General features: G+C 42.3%; 1 protein-coding gene across 11 annotated transcripts in view; it reads left to right on the top strand.

The window, feature by feature from the left end:
* vit (vitrin) overlaps positions 1 to 20282 on the top strand; it is a 157014-nt gene that overhangs the window by 120828 nt on the left and 15904 nt on the right. For all 11 annotated transcript variants that reach the window (XM_084321731.1, XM_084321736.1, XM_084321732.1 and 8 more), the window contains one exon: positions 6805 to 7031. In XM_084321731.1, coding sequence (XP_084177857.1) covers positions 6805 to 7031 — 227 coding nt within the window. The remainder of the gene's footprint in view (positions 1 to 6804; positions 7032 to 20282) is intronic.

Genomic DNA, 20282 nt, shown 5'->3' with positions numbered 1-20282 from the left:
GTGAAAGGTTAACCTTCTGTAGTGTGATAGTGAAAGGTTAACCTTCTGTAGTGCGGTAGTGAAAGGTTAACATTCTGTAGTGCGGTAGTGAAAGGTTAACCTTCTGTAGTGTGATAGTGAAAGGGTTAATGGTATATCGTCGATCATTTCTAAAAGGATACACGGTTCAAGCAACACTACAGAGCCCCCATGTCTCCCAGAGTACACATTTACACATGTTTACATCTGTCCTATTCTTGTATACATAATAGTGATTCTTGTTCCTTCTATTCTACATAATGGTCAACCATGCTCTGACATAGACAACATCTACCCCAAAAGGAAACACTGTATAAGCAGTGGACCTTACGGATATTTTTGTCTACAGTGTACAATAATTACCGTATGTTTGGACCTGGCATGTTCTTAGAATGTAAATCTGCTGGCACAGCTCCACCGTGTTTTGGCAGGTGTTATTATATGTCCAGACATGCTGTATAAGCAACAGCCCTATATTTACACAGACGGCTGGTGGGTGATTCTGTAAAGAGTGTCGTACTGGAAGCTAAATCCGGCCCTGGCCTTATACACCTCCACAGAACTGACAGTTTGTATTTTAATTTGAGCTCGTTCCAGATCTGCAGGCCCCTGCACGTTATACTTAGGCCATGGTTACACTGAATGATTACGTTTGGCAGGAAACGCGTTCCCCTAGCGGGAACGCTGAAAAGGTGTTTTCGTTTTGGAAACTCGCCGACAATGGTGCCATGTAATCTGCGCAAGCCGGATACGGAGCCGTTCTGCCCAATGCCCATTCGCAGTAGAGACCTGCACGGTTATTTCCAGTGTTTACAGCAGAGCTGTCCCAAGTAGCTGCGGCTACCAACGTGTTGTCAAGTTATTGTTATAAGGACCCCAGTCCAAAACTACAACAGTCTGCATACCCTTAACAATTGTGTGTATTGAGCCGTATTGTATTGTACCCATTCTGCAATCTGTTAAATAAAGTTTTCATCCATTTCTAATAGCGTTAACGTTACTACGTTAATAGCCTCGATGCTAACTATATACATGGAGAATGCCATTGACATTAGCATGTAGCTAACAACATCAGAGATCTTTTTGTGAGACTAAACTATCCACTCTTGGTGGTAAATTGTGTTGATGTTGGTTTTGTTTCATCAACAAATGAGAGGCAGAACACACAGTGAATGTATCAGTTTTGTTTATTGCACTTTTATTGCACTTTCTTTGCTGAAAAATAAATGCTACATTGGCTAAATGGCTCACGCAAGGCATTTAAAGATGGCGGATTGTTGATTTTTAGCAGGAAGTGTATTGGCACATTCAACTTTTCTGATTGGTTGAAAATGGCCTTCATGTTTGAACTACATCGCCACCTACTGCTTTGGCATTGTACTACATGTATATACATCACTGTGCTCAGGAGGCAAAAACGATGTCTAGCTTGCCTGCCATTACGTAGCGTTCTGAAAAGCTAAACTGAAAACTGAAACGAAAACCGGGCCTAGTGTAACCGCAGCCTTAGGTTTGATTGATTGATTGATTGAAAACTTTATTAACAGATTGCAGAATGGGTACAATACAGTACAGCTCAATACACACAATTGTTAAGGGGATGCAGACCAGAGAAAGACTTTCGTCTTGTTTACATCAGGGTCCCCCATTTTCAATTCATCAGGACATATATGACATACAGATAGACATTACTGCTACATCTATACATTTATGACATACCAGATTTGCAAATACAGTACTGTTTGTGATACAAAAAGAGTCCAGAAAAGAGAGTATATACATTTGACGTAAAAACTGTACATTGGGGGAGGTTGGGTAGGTGGGGGGTGGGGGCTGTACATTGGAGGTGGGGGGGGGGGGGGGGGGTTGGGTAGGAGGGGTGGGTGGGGACCACTGTACAACTGTACAAGCAAAACTGTACATTGGAATATTGACAAAACCATACTTGGTCATTTACTGTACATTGGAGGGGGTTGGGTTAGGACATTTACAGGGGCCAGTTTAGAATTGCAGGTACATTTGAGGGGACGGCAGACTGGGACAAGCTCAGACAGCCTGTGATTCATGTTATACACAACTAGAACATAATTGAAGCATTTTGGTGGACATTATAATCAGCAAGCCTCAGGAGACCAAAGTTGGCATGAATCCACTGAAAAACTACTCTTCTCTAGTGTTGTCTCTCATCACAGCCACATTTATGTCAATCAAATGCATTACATAGGTTCAGCCTAAGCTCAATGATTCAATTATGCTTTATCATTTATAGAACCATGGTCAAAAGCACAACAAGATGCCTCACAGTCACAGCAACAGACACACTTACAAGCCTAAAGACCAACACTTGACAGAAATGCACTGGTCTTATCATGTATCGTGGTGTATGCAGGCTATAACAAGATAATTATGCTATATCAACTTCATCATGGCACACACACACACACACACACACACACACACACACACACACACACACACACACACACACACACACAGCAACAGCTAACAGCAGGCTCATTCAAATAGTTTGACTCACCCAGTATTTGCATACATATGGCCAGGAAAAATTGTTTCTGTAGGTTTTGCAGAACTCATTAGTATTTCCAGACTCACTAACTCAGACTAACGTTGGTTTCAGAAAGACATTCTGCTGCTGCCAGTCAAAGGCAAAAAGAACACTTGAAAAGAACACTGTCAAAATTAGACACATTCCAGAGAGGCTTAAAAACTCAAAGCTTGACGGCTCTTCCTCAATTAAAAACTTTAGCCACGACAGAAAGTTGGCTACTTAACCTCTTAACTCTTTCACGGCCAACAACGTATATATACGTTATTGGGCGCCAACCGTTAACTCATTCCCCGCCAACAACGAGTTTACTCGTTATTGGGAGCCGACACTTGAACGCCAACAACGACTATACTCGCTATTTGATCGTTTTTCCTTTTTTTTGATATTTTTATTCATTATTCATCCAGGGACCTTGGTGTTACCATAGGGAATGAGTCTGAGATCGCCAAAGTGCAATACCGGCCACATCCAGCTAGACGGCGGCATCGAGCACCCTTTGAAACTTGTATGTTGGCCTGTCAAATGTCAAATGTCACCGGGCTCACTTTTCTTTGTCGGGCGAATGGAGCGGTTATAGCAATCAGATTGAGAAGCGTCGAATGCTCCCGATGCATGATGTGTGGTGGATTATGTTGGTGACACAATCGACACCAATACTGAGACTCGCGATCAGATAATTAGAATATTCTTTTTGGGGTACATCCTAGTGAAGGTAAGGGCTATGATATCAATCCTGCGTTGATCCAACCATGTCTTCACCCCGATCGCAACATGTCTGTGTAACGTTACTCCACAACGTATGCTGTTGGTGACGATCAAAGCATCAAAAAACTACCCCCCCCCTTTTTCATGCATTCATGATGAAACATAATACCTATGATATAGATTTGATTTGGGAATAATAGCGTGGACAGGCAAGAAACGCCAGCGTTTATAGTAGAATTGACGTACGGGAATGACCCAAGACCATGCTATAACCATACTTATATTCACCACGGTATAACACGGGAACATATGGATGAAGAAATTAATTATCTTTCACATATTATAGATATAACGATAGATAGGTGATGTCAAATGGGCCATAGTATTGTATCCATAGCTATAATATAGAATATAGTTATAGCTCTACAAACAAGTGCTAGAACGGGGTCCGGCTAATCCCCGGCAGTCAATGAGTGGCCAAAAAACGTATATATACGTTTTTTGGATAGTTTTAGCTTTTTTTCGATTTTAATATTCTATTCAATGTCACGGATCTCTATGTTGCCGTTAAAAGGCATACTGGGACCCCGAGGGTGCAGTACCGGCCAGATCCTGCTAGTAGGTAGTATCGAGAGTGCAGTAAACCCTGTTCCAGACCGGGTGTTACGTTTAAACCACTCCAGGCGCAGTTTTTTAGTACAGGGACGCCTAGGGCAGGGATCGGCAATAGGCGGCCCGCGGGCCGACATTGGCCCGCCAGCAATAATTTCTGGCCCGTCAGATTATTTTGAGAATATGATATTTATTTTACGCGCAGGAAATATTCACTCGGGACGCCAGGGTGTCTTTTATTGTGAAGCTGTATCTATCTACCGGCAGTCATCAAAAGCATGTCTGTCACTATAGCCAATTGAAATGCTAGAAATGGTCACATGGACTGGGAGAACCAATGGAATAGTCCCACCGGGTCGCATGTATATTTTCCTAACGCACTTTCACTTCCGTGTTCGAGATGGAGCGAGTAACAAAATGTGTTAAAAAAACAAAACAAACATCTTTTGCAACGGGGAAATATAACGCTTCTTTTAATAAACAGGAGCCATACTTAAAATACGGGTTTATCGCAACAGGTCGGTGATTCTTGCGTGCCGAGCCGACGTCCTCTCTGCATAATATGTGCCGACAACAACAACAGCAGCGAGGCAATGATGACAACTGTGTTCAAGTTAGCATATAAAGTCATAGATATCTATATATCTATGTATAAAGTAGCTGCATTCAATGGCAATCTGGAATTGGAGGGCGGCGAGTGGATATGTGACATGTTTCAAACATTAGCAGGGATTTTGGAGGACTTAACAACAAACAAGGTATGGTGAGTCGTGTTTTCATGCATTCTGTCTTCTGATCTGTTCATCACGCGCCGCGGTGATCTGCAACAGCTGAATGAATGAATGAATGAATGAATGAATGAAAACTTTATTTAACAGATTGCAGAATGGGTACAATACAGTACGGCGCAATACACACAATTGTTAAGGGGATGCAGACCAGAGAAAAACGTTTGTCTTTTTTCACTATATTAAATTAGCCATTGTTTTTGATCCTGGCCTGCCAAGCAATGGCTTGGGGGAAATCTGGCCCGTGGCCAAACCTAATTGCCGACCCCTGGCCTAGGGCTTCACTTGATCGCATTGAATCGTTTTTGGGACAATCGATGCATGTGTTGTGCCGTATTATGTCGTGGACCAGATGGACATCAGATGGACCAGATGGCGATCAATCAATTGGAATATTCTTTTTGGAATACGCCTGGCCACAGGTAGGACTATCTGACGTCAATTCCAGCTTGATTGTACAATGTTTTTATACCGATCCAGCTTCTCGGCGTGTGTTGTGGTAATAACGAATGCCGTTACTGGCAATCAAAGCATCAGAAACGACCCCCCCCCCCTTTCATGCATTCATGATGAAACATAATACCTATTATATACATTTGATTTGGAAATAGTAGCGTGTCCAGGGATGAAACGCCAATGCTTTTAGTAGAATTCACATTGCGCCCTATAACCAGCCTCACAGGAATTAGCCCGGATCATTCCGAAATTATACTTATATTCACCACGGCATAACACGCGAACATATTCATGAAAAAATTTATTCTTTTTTGCATCTTGGACAGAAGATAGTTACTGTCAAATGACCATAGTATTGTATCCATAGCTATAATATAGAATATAGATATAGCTCTACAAACAATGTGACGCACTCCTATCTTTAAATCATGGCCTAGCTAGAACAGGATGAGTAATATCCTCTGCCCTGAATGAGTTAAGCCTGAGTGGTCCGGTACCGGACGTACAATAATATCACGCCATCTCTACAGAATGTATGAATTAATGTTGCGTTTAAAAAACAAATTGCCAAGAGTAAAGACCCTAACCCTGTCAAAACAGCAGTCAAAGTGTATATTTTCAGCACTACGTTTGTTTACCAATGTTGTTATTAGTGAAATATAAGAAATGTAGAAATGTCAGGGCATTGAGTCGGAAAAAGGCGCAACCGAAAATTTGGCGCATCCTAACTTGAGTGTAGTCTTTTGAGAGAAGAGACCCAGGGCTTTCGATGGGTTTTCAAAAAAGAAAAAAAGAAAACTACACTTCCCAGCTCACGCCAGCCCCTGTCAATCATCTGACTTCTATTTCCATTTTTTTTCTCTTTATTTTCGGGATCATATCTCACGGCGGGAACCAACCTGAACGTTATTGCCATACATTAGAAGGCAATTTGATGAAAAATGGCAGAGAAATTTACATTATAAAAAATTAACTGTACTTACAGTAGATTTCATTCACGGTTTTGCTGCACGCCTGGTGATACTAAATCCAGATTGAACTCTGCCATTGGAAAGGGGAGATTTGGTCCGATTCAAAGATGTGCGACATGGCCATAATAAGGTCACTTATAGGCCTGATATTCTATATTCTATAATCATATTTCAAAGGAATAGGAAGGAAGATTAACTAGTGGAAGAGTGCATGATAGTAGAGACATTAGTATAGTAGGTACTAGTAATATAACCCTCTGTATTCATGACCTAACAACACCTACTGGCATGCTGCAAGTTAGACTTGACAGAGTACACCTTACTGTAAATTGTACCTAAATTGTACCTCATCCCATTTCTGCTTTGCACTATATAGTACTGTACATTAGTACACTGCATAGTATTGTATATTATATGGTAACTCAGAACATTGTACATATGTCTATACCGAACACTGTGACCTCATTTTCTTCTTCTAAACTACATGCTATACTATGTTATCTGATACTATCTTGTCTAGCACAGTCTCTGGAGCGTAACAGTAAGAAGCATTTTGTATGAAAGTATTCTGTACTTCTGTATGACAACTATTAAAGAAACTTGAAACTTGAAACTTGAGTGATGCTGAATCTCCCTTTGGCTGTTGTGTTTTGACTGTCTCTACTGCCCCCCTGTGGCCTGACAGGGAAGGCCCTCTCCTACATCAACAAGCACTACTTCAGTGATGCCAACGGAAACCGTGGTGCAGCACCAAACGTGGCGGTGGTGCTGGTGGACGGCTGGCCCACGGACAAGGTGGAGGAAGCCTCCCGACTGGCCAGGGAGTCCGGCATCAACATCTTCTTCGTCACCATCGAGGGCCCGGACGACAACGAGAAGCAGAACGTGGTGGAGCCCAACTTTGTTGACAAGGTAGAGAGCTGGTCGCAGTTATACCTATCTCCTTACAAAGTCAAATCAAATCAAATCAAATGTATTTGTAAAGCCCCGCAATCACAGGTTAATGTCCCCATGCGCTGGACAAGTCTTCTTTAATAAAACAGGCGGAATAGTTGGTATGTATGAACATATACGTGTAATAAAACACAAAAATATGTACATGCAATAGCAACTGGGGTACATAAGAACATTTTTGAAAGATTTAAATAGAATAGAGCTAAGAACAGCAACAACATATTAAAGAAAATGAAGAATGGGAGGACAGCCATTCAAGCAATCATAAAATCACAAATAGCCCAATGTGGAAGGAGTTTGACTGGAAGGTCAAGGTCAGGTACTTTAGGACTCCTCAAGTTCTCTCCGGATTTGCTGGTGGGTCCTCACCACTATGTTGGAGAGGATGTGGAATGATCGGAGATCATACACATATTTTCTGGGACTGTCCAAAAGTGCAGACATTTTGGGTGAATATCAAAAATTAGATTAAAACCATTCTAGATCTTGACTTACCTCTGAATCCATCGTACTATATCTTGGGATGTATACCGAAAGGCACATACTGTACTATGGAGATACGTTATACATCTTGAGAGTGATACTGTTAATAGCAAGGAAAATGATAACTATGGCATGGTTACAAAATTAACCACGACAATCAAACAATGGACCAAGAGATTGAGACAGATGTATACAATGGAAGAAATTACTGCACAACTGCAACTGAAAAAAGATATATTTATGCAGAGATGGTCACTTGTAACCTTGTACCTGGATACACACTAGCATGAGTCTGACCCCCCTCCCTCCCTCTTTTTTTTTTGTTAAAATTGTTTTTTTTTGTTAAATTTATGTTTCAATTTATTTTTTCGTTTATTATCCTACTGTATGTCCTTAAAAAAATTATAATAATTTTTCCTGTCCTGGGTTGTTTATGAGGCATACTCGGATTATACTGCTTATTTTGATTATGCTGAATACTTTGAAAACAAATTGAATAAGATGGAAGAGCCTGAGTAACAAATGTCATTGCCTATGTGAATCAAGTATATACTGTATGATCAATGCAACGTGATGTTCATTATGACACAAAATAAAAGAAAGTTCAAAAAAAGAACAGCAACAACAAGAGAGAAAGCATAGGGAGATGAGTGCTAGTGTGATAATAGGATAAAGGCTAAGTGTCAAGGCTTGGAGCTCAAAATATCAGAGTCATATTCCGTTTGCACATGAGTATGTATTCCGTTCGGATCCATTTTACATATGGGTGGTGCTCATGTCCAGTATGAGGTTGATTGATTGATTGAAACCTTTATTTATACTCAGGTGAGCTCTGAGGTGAGGCCACCTCATTTACAGAACTGCTGAGTGTACAACAAGATAAAACAACAAAACAGTGTGCAGTGCAATCAGTTAAAAACAGTTACAACATGAATCATTTAGAAATTAAATCAGACATTTAAATTCCCTAAGGGAAGGAAGAACTTCCAACTTTAACTTTGATTGAATGTCATTCCAGGACTTTGGGGCTGCATAACATAAGAGCATGCTGTCCTGCAGAGTCCTGGGCCCCGTTCCCCGTACCTGGATAACTGAGTTAGCCGGATAATTTTCGGTCAAGCCTGACTTAAGCCGGACCTTCCCATTCCCCGACGCTCGATTGTCTAAATCACCATGACAACAGATCAAAAAGTTTGAGCCTGGTCGGGAGCAGGGTTAACTTCAGTTAGCCGGATGAACCATGGCCACGCCCCCGCAAATAAATGACAGCTCGCTTCCTGAAATGATTCTCACAGTCTAGGATCTGCATTATACCATTCTGAATTACGTTTTTGTGCTCCATTCTTCCAGAGGGGGCTTTTGAAATGTAAAATATACCCAAAATGCTGATACTAAATTCACTTTGTCCTAAATAATGCACGTTATATATACCGTGGCGCTCGCTAGGTGCGATGTACACATTATGTGGTTATTTTAACAACGCGCAGCATTGCAAATGTGAATCCCGCGGGGATATCCTTAATGATTGAAACCTATCGCTCGTTTGGCTCTGATTCCTTTCATATTCTCCGCTGTGGATGAGGAGCGAGGAAGGAGAGGAGCGCCTGGATTTTGTTTCATTCAAGCATAAAATTGAAGTGTCTATGCGTGGATTGTGGATTTTGTGTGATATTGTAACTGGGATTAAAATGTCTGATGAGATGCGCTGTTTGACGGATTTGAGAAATTGAATGAGCCGTTGACGTCACATTAATAATGCATTTGAGAATAAAGAGATAAAACTTCATTCAAAAGAAAAAATATTCTAAACACGGGTCTCTCGTTCATTAATGGATAAACAATGAATCTATCCCGTCTGGCACAGTGGCGCAGCGGTAGTGCTCAATCCTGGCAACCGGGCGATCGGTGTTCGAAACCCCGCGTTTCCAATATAATTTTTTGGAATATAATATTAATGATTATACGCAAAAGTAGCCTAGTTTTAAGTTAAAATATTATAAATCTACATGCATTGAGGATGTCATTCTTTATATAGCTCTCAACGTGCACCAAATTGAATTATTCCTACATTGCAAAAAGAAGGAAAAGACTAGGATTCGAACCCCGGTCGTCTACGTGAAAGTCAAAAGCAGAAACCGTTACACCACAGTGGAGATAAGTAAAAGATCCACCATACATCAATCAATGGGTAAGAGAGCCGTATCCTTATTCTGTATAACAGTTTAACTAATTATTTTCGCTAGCAAGATCTCATTTGATTATTCAATCCATAAACCTACTGCCAGCAGGCAAGTTTAAAGAAATATAATCTGATTGATTGAGGTAATGAGGGATTTAAAATTAGCCTATAGATAACGCATTTAACTTGTCGGCGAGGCGATTGAGCCGTACTGCAATCTGTTAATAAAGTTTTAAATCAATTAATCAATCAATGCCGTTAGAAAATCAGGATCTCTGCTATCGATAAGTGCTGGCTTTTCAACTGAAGCGGCCGCGCGCACTTATCCTGGGTCTCAAGTCTGGTTCGAGTTAACAAGACTGAATCCACCTTCGAGGAACAGGAAAATCCCGGCTTCAAACATCGGGTTAACTGAATCTGGATAATGGGACTCTTGATCGACTTAGTTGAACCAGGTACGGGGAATAGGGCCCTGTACTAGTCTGCGGTAGTTTAAATGTGATCCAGTTACTAGATCGTGTTTGATGGGCTGGAGCATTCCTGTCCAACAGGGCAGCTATATATACGGTGGCTGTTTGCCAGGCAAAGCCTTGAAAATGTACAAGAGCCAAGCTTCCAGGGATGGCCAACCAACCTTACTGTAAAGGATACAATGGTGTGTATCATACCTATCTCCAGTAATAAATCGAAGTGCAGAGTGGTACACAGAGTCCAAGGTAGGTAGAAGGTCGAAGGTCACTGGAATGTCTATTATTTGAATGAATGAATGAATGAAAAAGTTTATTTTTGAACATGTAATTCTCCATATTCCTCCAAACAAATCACGATCTAGCTCCGTCAAACCAAGCACATATATATATATATTTTTTAATTAAACAAACATTAAAGGGGAGATGAAGCATAGCGATATAAACATAGTCATAGCATCAAATTAGTATTTAGATAAACCACAGAAAAAATCACGTTATAAAAATAAGGCGTTTCTAAGAAAAAACTATTTGTTATGTCCATTCTTCCTCCCGAGGGAGTTAACGGCGATTATCCTTGTAGGAGTGTATATTCCACCGCAAGCCAGTAACAACGTCGCGCTCTCCAGACTCCACAACGAGGTAAATAGAATACAAGCTGCGAACGTTAACGCCGCCATTTTAGTGCTGGGTGATTTCAATAGCGCCAATCTGAGAAAGGTATTGCCTGACTTCTATCAGCATGTGACTTGTAACACCAGAGGCGGTAACATCCTAGACCACTGTTACACGCAATTTAAAGGTGGCTACAAGGCTCATTCTGATAGTGGCTTTGGTAAATCAGATCACGCGTCCATCTTTCTTTCACCAATGTACAAACAGAGAATCAAAAGTACTCCTGTAGTCTCGCGAGAGGTGCAGAAATGGGATTTGACGTCAGAGGAGACGCTCCAGTCTGCGTTTGACTGCACAGACTGGAATGTGTTCCGCGACACAGATAACATTAATGTCTACACGGAGACAGTGCTGGACTATGTTTGTACTTTGGTGGAAGAAACAATCCCCACTACCAAAATGAGAGTTTACCCAAATCAAAAACCCTGGGTAGACAAATCCGTCCGTGAAGCTCTGAGAGAGCGCACCAAAGCATACAACGACGGCCTAGTGGCAGGCAACATGAATGACCACAAGGTGGCGCGATACAACGTAAGGAGGACAGTGTCAGAGGCCAAACGGCGCTACAGGGATAAAATTGAACTCCAGTTTGAACAAGCTGACTCTAGAGCTATGTGGCAGGGGCTCAAAACGATGACAGACTACAAAGGCGCCTCCCTCAAACTGAACAGTGACATCTCCTTAGCAAATGACCTCAATACCTTCTATGCGAGGTTTGATGCTGGTAACAACAACACCAGCTCACAAGCCACGGCAATGGGGGGGGGGGGGGGGTCGGCTGCTGATGGAGGCGCAGTGTTCAGGGTAACAGAGCATGAGGTGAGGCGGACCTTTAAAAAAGTGAATATCAGGAAGGCAGCAGGTCCGGACGGCATCCCCGGCCGCGTCCTAAAAGTCTGTGCCGACCAACTGGCCCCAGTATTCACTGACATATTTAACCTGTCCTTAGAACAGGCTGTCATCCCCACCTGCCTGAAGAAGTCCACTATTATCCCTGTACCCAAAAAATCCAAGCCTGCTTGCCTCAACGACTACCGCCCTGTAGCTCTCACCTCCATAGCCATGAAGTGCTTTGAGAAGCTAGTAAAGGGCTACATCTGCTCCTCCCTCCCCATCAACATGGACCCCCTGCAATTTGCATACCGCCCCAACAGGTCCACGGAGGACGCCATAGCCCATGTGCTGCACACAGCAGCATCACACCTGGACAAGAGGCAGGGGAACTATGTGAGAATGCTATTCATCGACTACAGCTCGGCATTCAATACCATAGTCCCCTCCATACTCATAGCCAAGCTCAGGGACCTGGGCTTGAACTATGACCTCTGCCAGTGGGTCTTGGACTTCCTGACTGGCAGACCCCAGGTGGTGAGAGCAGGCAACTGCACCTCCTCATCCATCACCCTCAACATAGGGGCCCCCCAGGGCTGTGTTCCGAGTCCCCTCCTCTACTCCCTGTACACACACGACTGTGTGGCTCAGCGGAGTAGCAATACAATCATCAAATTTGCTGACGACACAGTGGTGGTGGGCCTGATCTCTGCCAACGACGAGAGGGCCTACCTGGAAGAGGTCAAGGTCCTGGCGGGATGGTGCCAGGAAAACAGCCTCTCCCTGAACGTCAGCAAAACAAAGGAGATGATTGTGGACTTCAGGAGGTCGGGGGTCAAGGACTACAGCCCCCTCAGCATCGACGGGGCACCGGTTGAGAGAGTCAACAGCTTTAAGTACCTCGGAGCCTACATATCCGAGGACTTGACATGGACCACACACATTGACAGTGTTGTGAAGAAGGCACGACAACGCCTCTACTTCCTCAGGCGCCTAAGGAAGTTCCAAGTCAGTCAGAAGATCCTTAAGAACTTCTACTCATGTACAATAGAGAGCATCTTGACCGGCAACATCACCTCCTGGTTTGGGAATAGCACTGCACAAGACCGAAGCAGACTACAAAGAGTGACACGTTCAGCCGAACGCACAATTGGAGGGGGGCTCCCCACCCTCCAGAACATTTACAACAAGCGTTGCAAGGGCAAGGCTAAGATAATCATTAAAGACTCCAGTCACCCGAACAACTGCCTCTTTGAACTGCTGCGGTCAGGCAAGCGATACCGGAGTCTCAAGGCGAGCACAGAAAGACTCAGAAGAAGCTTCTATCCCCAGGCCATCAGGCTGCTAAACGAACAATGAACACTACACAACAACAACCACCAAACGCACATAGCACACACATCCACACGCACACACTCACTTTAAACAAACACACTGTAGCACCCACTCCACACACTTTATAGCACACACCCACTTTAAACAAACACACTGTAGCACCCACTCCCCACACTTTATATTTATTGATGAAGGATTGCACTACAACCCGTACACCTTACTGTAAATTGTACCTAAATTGTACCTCATCCCATTTCTGCTTTGCACTATATAGTACTGTACATTAGTACACTGCATAGTATTGTATATTATATGGTAACTCAGAACATTGTACATATGTCTATACCAAACACTGTGACCTCATTTTCTTCTTCTAAATTACATGCTATACTATGTTATTTGATACTATCTTGTCTAGCACAGTCTCTGGAGCGTAACAGTAAGAAGCATTTTGTATGAAAGTATTCTGTACTTCTGTATGACAACTATTAAAGAAACTTGAAACTTGAACTTGAAACATTTATGTAGCATTTATGAACATGTGCGCCACCATTTTGTTGCTGACGTCACGGTGTTGGTTTGGTCTGGCTCCTGGTTTACACTGCTGGTTAGCTGCCTAGTAAACATGGAGTGTCTTGAAGGTCAGTCAGTAAATGCAACGTTGCCTACCAAACAACGGGACCGCGGTGGTTCTTTTTGTATTGCTCCTGGCTGTTCAAACTAATTTTACCATGTGAAAGAGAGAGGAAAGTTGGTTCATTTCCAGCCAGCCAACGTGCCAACAACACTGTTTTTTTCACTGGTAGTTTGTGGAAATGAACCAACTTTCCTCTCTTTCACGCGGTAAAATTAGTTTGAACAGCCGGGAGCAATACAAAAAGAACCATCGCGGTCCCGTTGTTTGGTAGGCAACGTTGCATTTACTGACTGACCTTCAAGACACTCCATGTTTACTAGGCAGCTAACCAGCAGTGTAAACCAGGAGCCAGACCAAACCAACACCGTGACGTCACCATCTAAAATGGCGCCGCCCATGGCGAAAACAGGGAAATTATATTAGATTTTTCAGACAAATAAGCAGGATTTCACATTTGATTATAGGAGCCTGTCTTACACAAGGTACACAACAAACAAACTAGAATCACATTGTTCAATGCTTCATCTCCCCTTTAAAAAAAATTAAATAAAAAATAAAAACATTAAAAAAAATGTATTTATAAACAAAAGGTCAAGAGCAATGTGTTTGGTTGGCAGACATGTCCAAAAAAGGAGTAGAGGGAAGCTAAGCTTATTGATCCCTACCCCCTTACATTTGTATTTGTTCGTCCATTAATTTTACTAGATATAACATAATTTAGTATATTACAGTATAGAATATACTTTTACTTATAATAAAAAAAAATTTAACTTGATTCACTTGACAGCAGTGAATATAGTACAGCACCACATAACACAATATAACATAACTTTGTTTATCCTCATTACTCATTTCTGTATTTCTCTGTGTATTTTTTTAGCTGCTTTTTAAATTGTGCCATATGTTTACTCAGTTTGATGTATTCAGGTAAATTATTCCACAACTTCACTCCACACACCGATATGCACATGCTTTTCAGCGTAGTGTGTACCATTGGTTGTTTAAGATTCCCTCTCCCTCTTAAGTTATATTCTCCTTCCCTGTCTCTGAACAATTCTTTTATGTTGCCTGGGATTAGTTTGTATCTGGCTTTGTATACAATGAGGGCAGTTTTGAAATCCACTAGGTCCATAAATTTCAATGCTTGTAGCTTTATAAATAAGTTATTGGTGTGTTCATAATATCCTACATTGTTGATTATTCGTATTGCTTTTTTTTGCATGGTGCATATTGGCTGTAGAGTGCTTTATATATCGATATATAAACTCAGAGACAGGGACAGGGGTTAATAAATCTCTGCAGAAAAGCAGACATCCTAACTAAACTAGACAGATTCAACTAAGGGTCATTCCCGACCAGGTGAAATCAGGGTAGGTTGAAGGAGAGAGAAAAGATGGGTCTTAAGCAAGGATTTAAAAGCTTCGACAGAGCAGGCGCCCCTGATGACGGCGGGTAATTTATTCCACAGGTAGGTGAGACAAATGAATTAGGGTTTTAGCATCAGCCAGAGAGTTAAAATAGGGTGCATTTTTGCGATATTACGAAGATGGAAGAAGGCAATTTTGGTGAAATGTTTTATGTGCATTAAAGAGAGGAATAAAAAATGACTCCAAGGTGTTTTATGGTGGAGCTCTGAGATACATGACAAGTATCAAAGTTGAGGGAGATGTCCTCAAACATGCCTCTGTGGTTTGGGGGGCCAACAATTAACATCTCAGTTTTATCTGCATTAACACAATTTTTTTTTTGTATTTTCTTTTTTTATAATTTTTTAAACAAACATAAACAAACATGACAACACATGATAAGATATACAAGCATTAATTAACAGTGCATATCCAATGAAATCACCATTTAGTTAAATGTCTTATACAGGATATACCCCTAATACCTGCTATCTAGTACCCTACACTAGAGCTGCCGCGGTATTGATGTTTTCCTTACCGCACAAATTTGCGAAATATTTCCTACCGCCGCGGTTATTACACACAAAAAAAATTAAAAAAAAAGTTTGAATGCATTTTTTTTAGTAGTCTACTCTTTATAGCATATAGCTTGCCTCTAGTCTAAATGTCTATCTTTAGAGGATGACTTTGCAGCATGAATATTGTTTGGGATTCGGCAAGCACGCATTCGTTATTGAAAGTGAAACACGGATTCGAAGTTTCCCCTCTGGTCGTGCGCCGTTCACTCGGTGTCGCGGGCAGGGGTGGTTACCCCCCCCCGACCCTTTCTTATTATTATTATTATAAAGTTACTACTTTATAATAAAGGCATTCGTTTTGTGGCATTTACGTTATATAGTTACACGTTCAATAACATCAGCGTATTTACCGGACCATAGCAAGGCAAGAAATACTCAATTCATATCTCAGTTCCTTTCTTTGCTCAGAGCGTGCTGAGTTGTCCCATTCTGCGGTCTGTTAATAAAGTTTTCAATCAGACAAGTGTATAGAACGAAGGGCTTTTATTATAACATTCGTTGCAGACAGTAAAATCATTATGTCTCGTTTAGTACTCCTGAGGAGCGATGGTAGTCCACTCCGGCGGGGAGCTAAAGCTAACGTTATTAGCCGTGTTGTGATGAGCTCTGATCCAACGTGTGACGCGTCTCTCTTCTGACCAATCAGTGGTCTGCAATGTTTCACGTGACTTTTCTGGTACCCAATAGGGTCGCTTGGAACCTCGATAGAGGAGTAGGGTATATCTGCAGAGCCGCAAGCCCAACGAGAGGAGGGTACTTTATTATTATTATAAAAAAATAGCGGTGATGCGGTATTCAGCCTACTCTTGCGGTGGGCGTGATGTAACCGCGATACCGCGGTAATGCGGTAATCGCGGCAGCTCTACCCTACACACATATGCTCTAGCTCGTACCCCCCCCTCCCGGACCCCCCATTGGATAATCCATCCATTATAACTTGTTCCTACCAGACACTACCTTTATATGCTAGCTTTTATTCTCTCCACCACTTCTAACCACATTGTCATTTTGGATTCATTGAGACCCAAAATTCTTGCTGTAGATATTTCTTGATAAATCACATCGAGATATGTAAGAATCCAGACCTTCCGACACATTTTTTCCGGTTGAAACCATTGTGATGCTATCAGCTTTTTAGCCACTGTGATACCAGATAAAACCAATCTCTTTAGCTGTGGATGTACTGCACTCTTTTTTTTTATCCACTTTTTCTCCCATTTTCTATATTTTCTCCCATCCCAATTTCGTATCATCCAATTCAACCCTCCCCTGTCACGAACGCTGTTTCTTGCCTCCCACAAGCCGGCTGCAATGTGGACTAAGTCATACATAGCACAAGTCCCCTCCGGTACTTGAGGTAACAGCAGTCGCATCTTTTCACCTGCGCAGCTCGATCTCTCAGTGGCGCAGGCGCACCAACCGACCTGTAGGAGTCGCTGTCCACAACGCCCAATCCCCACCCATCAGTTTCCCACCCCCTAATACGGCCAATGTGTATTAGTACGGACGACCAGCTAAACTGAAAGCAAATGTGGAGCGCTGGGCTCGAACAGGCAAGCCCAGCGTCTCCAGATTTCGTGGCGAGCGCCTTGCCCACTACGCCACGTAGCCGCCCCTGATGTACTGCACTCTCAAAAACATCATTCAGCAGTAATACAGAGGGGTGTACAGGTATATTCAAAGTTAAGAGATTTGATAATTGTTGGGTCACTTCTTTCCAGAATATCTTAACTGGTGGGCAGTCCCAGTACATGTGCATAAATGTCCCCTCGTCCCCATTTGTACATAAGGAGCATTTGGGGTCTTGTTTAAGACCCATTTTGTTCAGTCTTATAGGAGTTAAGTATGTCCTGTGAATATAGTTAAGATTGATTTGTTGATGGTCCGGGTTCCTTGATGCAAGTCGAACATTTGCCCAGGCTTCTTGCCAGTCAAAATCTGTCTCCAGGTCTGGTATATCCCTCCTCCAGACTGAGTCTAGATGGAGGGTTTCATATGAGGATGTTAGTAATTGATGATAAAAATCTGAAACAAAACCTCTCGATGTCTCTCTTTCATAGAGGAATTTGTGGTATCTGTGGTGTACAATTGGTATCCTTAATGGAACACCGTGAGCCTTCAAACATGCCAATAACTGTGCGTAAAAATAATATGTGGACTTGGTGAGATAATTTTTTTTGCGTATTTCATCATAACTACAAAAACCCAGTTTGTTGAAAACATCTCCTAATGAGTGTATGCCTTGCTTTTCCCATCTAGGGAATCTTATAGGTTGTTTTCCAATCAAGAGTGCATTGTTATTGAATAAGGGAGTATGATTATGCCATTTATGTGGGATAGAATATTTTTTTTGTGTTTCACGCCATATCCGGATCGCATGAGTAATTATGGGGCCAAATTTCCGTTCGCATTGCTTAATTGATAATTTGGTGTATACTATGTCCTTCAGCCTATGTGGAGCTACTATATTTTCTTCTAAATTTCTCCAGGATAATGATGCTTGGGGATCAAACCATGTTGTCAGTGGTCTTAAAGTGTACGCCTTAAAATAGTGGTAGAAATCTGGAAATGCCATACCACCGTCTGCTCTGTTTCTCTGTGCGGTGGATCTTTTTATACGTGGTGGTTTGTTATTCCAAATAAATTTGTATGTGGAGGAGTGTAATTCTTTCCAGTAACCCTCTGGAGGGGGTAACGGTAGCATTGAGCTGAAGAAGTTGATTCTAGGTAGGACGTCCATCTTAACTATTGATACCCGTGCCTGTACTGAGTTTTTAAGTTTTGACCACCTGTCAAGGTCGTATTTGATTTTGTTTTGGATTTTTATGTAATTGTGCTTCACCGTTTGGCTTATGATAGGGAATATTTCAACTCCCAAACATCTAAAGTGTTTTACCATCGGTATCTCTTCTGGGAGGGTTATATTTCTTTTTGCAGGGGCGTTAAGTGGTAGGAAGGCCGACTTCGGCCAATTTATCCTAAATCCAGATAAATCTCCAAAGTCCTCAATCAGCTTGAGAAGATGAGGCAATGCGGTGTTGGGGTTTTGCATGAACAGTATTACGTCGTCCGCATATAAACTAATTTTATGTTGTGTGCCCTTGATTACGATTGGTTCTATGGATTGGGATTGTCTTATATATTGTGCTAAAGGCTCTAATGATAGATCGAATAGTCCGGGACTAAGAGGGCAACCCTGTCTGGAGGAACGTGATACCGGAAAGATTTCGGAGGTGATTGTACCTGTCATGGCCGATGGGTCTTTGTATAATACTTTAATCATATCAATGAATCCTTTTCCTAACCCCATCCTTTCTAATACTGCCCATAGATACGACCATTCCAACCTGTCAAAAGCTTTCATTGCATCCAGGGACAGCATCGCCTTAGGTGTGGTGTCGTCCTTGTTAGCATCTAGTACGTGTAGTAATCGTCTTATGTTATCAGTGATCAAGCGGCCTCTTATGAAGCCAGTTTGGTCGGGATGAATTAAAGACGTCATGTGCTTTTGTAGTCTGATGGCTAATACCTTAGAGTACAGTTTGATATCGGTTCCGAGGAGGCTTAAGGGTCTATAACTACCGCACTCGGTGGGGTCTTTGTCTTTTTTAAGGAGGACTGTTATGAGTGCAATATTGTCGTGTTTATGGAAGTTCCCCTCATTGACTGAGTATAAAATCATATTTAGTAATAAGGGTCCAATTATGTCCCAACAAGAGAGGTACATTTCTGGTGGGATACCGTCTCTTCCACGAGCCCTACCACTTTGCATTTCAGATATGGCCTCCCTAAGTTCATCTAGTGTGATCGGTGTTTATTTTTAATTTTTTTTGGTCTTTTTCCCCCTCCATTTTTCCTCCGATTTTCTCCCATCCCAATGTTAGTCGTATGCCAATTCCCAGTCCCTTCCTGGTCGCTGCGCACTTACCCCCCACAGTCAGATCATCTGGGAGAGTGGAGGCTACCACGTGCTTCCTCCGACACACGTCCAGCCAATCACCGCTTCTTTTCACCTGGCAGCGCGGATTCTCATCGAGAGGGCGTAGCGTGTGGGAGGACCACACTATCCCCCTCAAGTCCTATCCGCGCTTAGCAGGCGCCCCGACCGAACTGTAGGAGTCGCTGTTTACAACGACCCGGACCCACCCCGCCAGCTTCTCCCACCCTCCAATACAGCCAATTGTATTGGTGCAGACGGCCAGCCAAGCTGGTGACAACCCCGGAGCTGTGAGCTGGATTCGAACAGGCGAATCCAGCTCACAGCTCCGGGGTTGGTGACGAACGCAATCTCCGCTCGGCCACCTAACCGCCTGTGATCGGTGTTTCTAACTGTTTAGCGTCATCCTCTGAAAGTTTAGGGAGGTTAATTTGATTAAGATATGTGTCCATTTTGTTTTGATCGAAGGTCGTTTCTGATTTGTACAAGTTGGAGTAGAATTCTTTGAATGTCGTGTTTATTTCTTTAGGTTCTGTAACAAGTCCTTGTTGTGCTTTAATGGTAGTTATATCTGCAAATTTTGCGTTAACTCTTAATCGCATAGCTAATAGGTGACTTGGTTTGGAACCTTGAGAGTACTGCTGTTGTCTGGTGCTACGTATTTGTATTTCAGATTGTTGT

This window comes from Notolepis coatsorum, assembly GCF_963971535.1.
Source record: "Notolepis coatsorum genome assembly, chromosome: 9".
Lineage (NCBI taxonomy): Eukaryota > Metazoa > Chordata > Actinopteri > Aulopiformes > Paralepididae > Notolepis > Notolepis coatsorum.
This window is presented reverse-complemented; position numbering and strand designations above follow the sequence as displayed.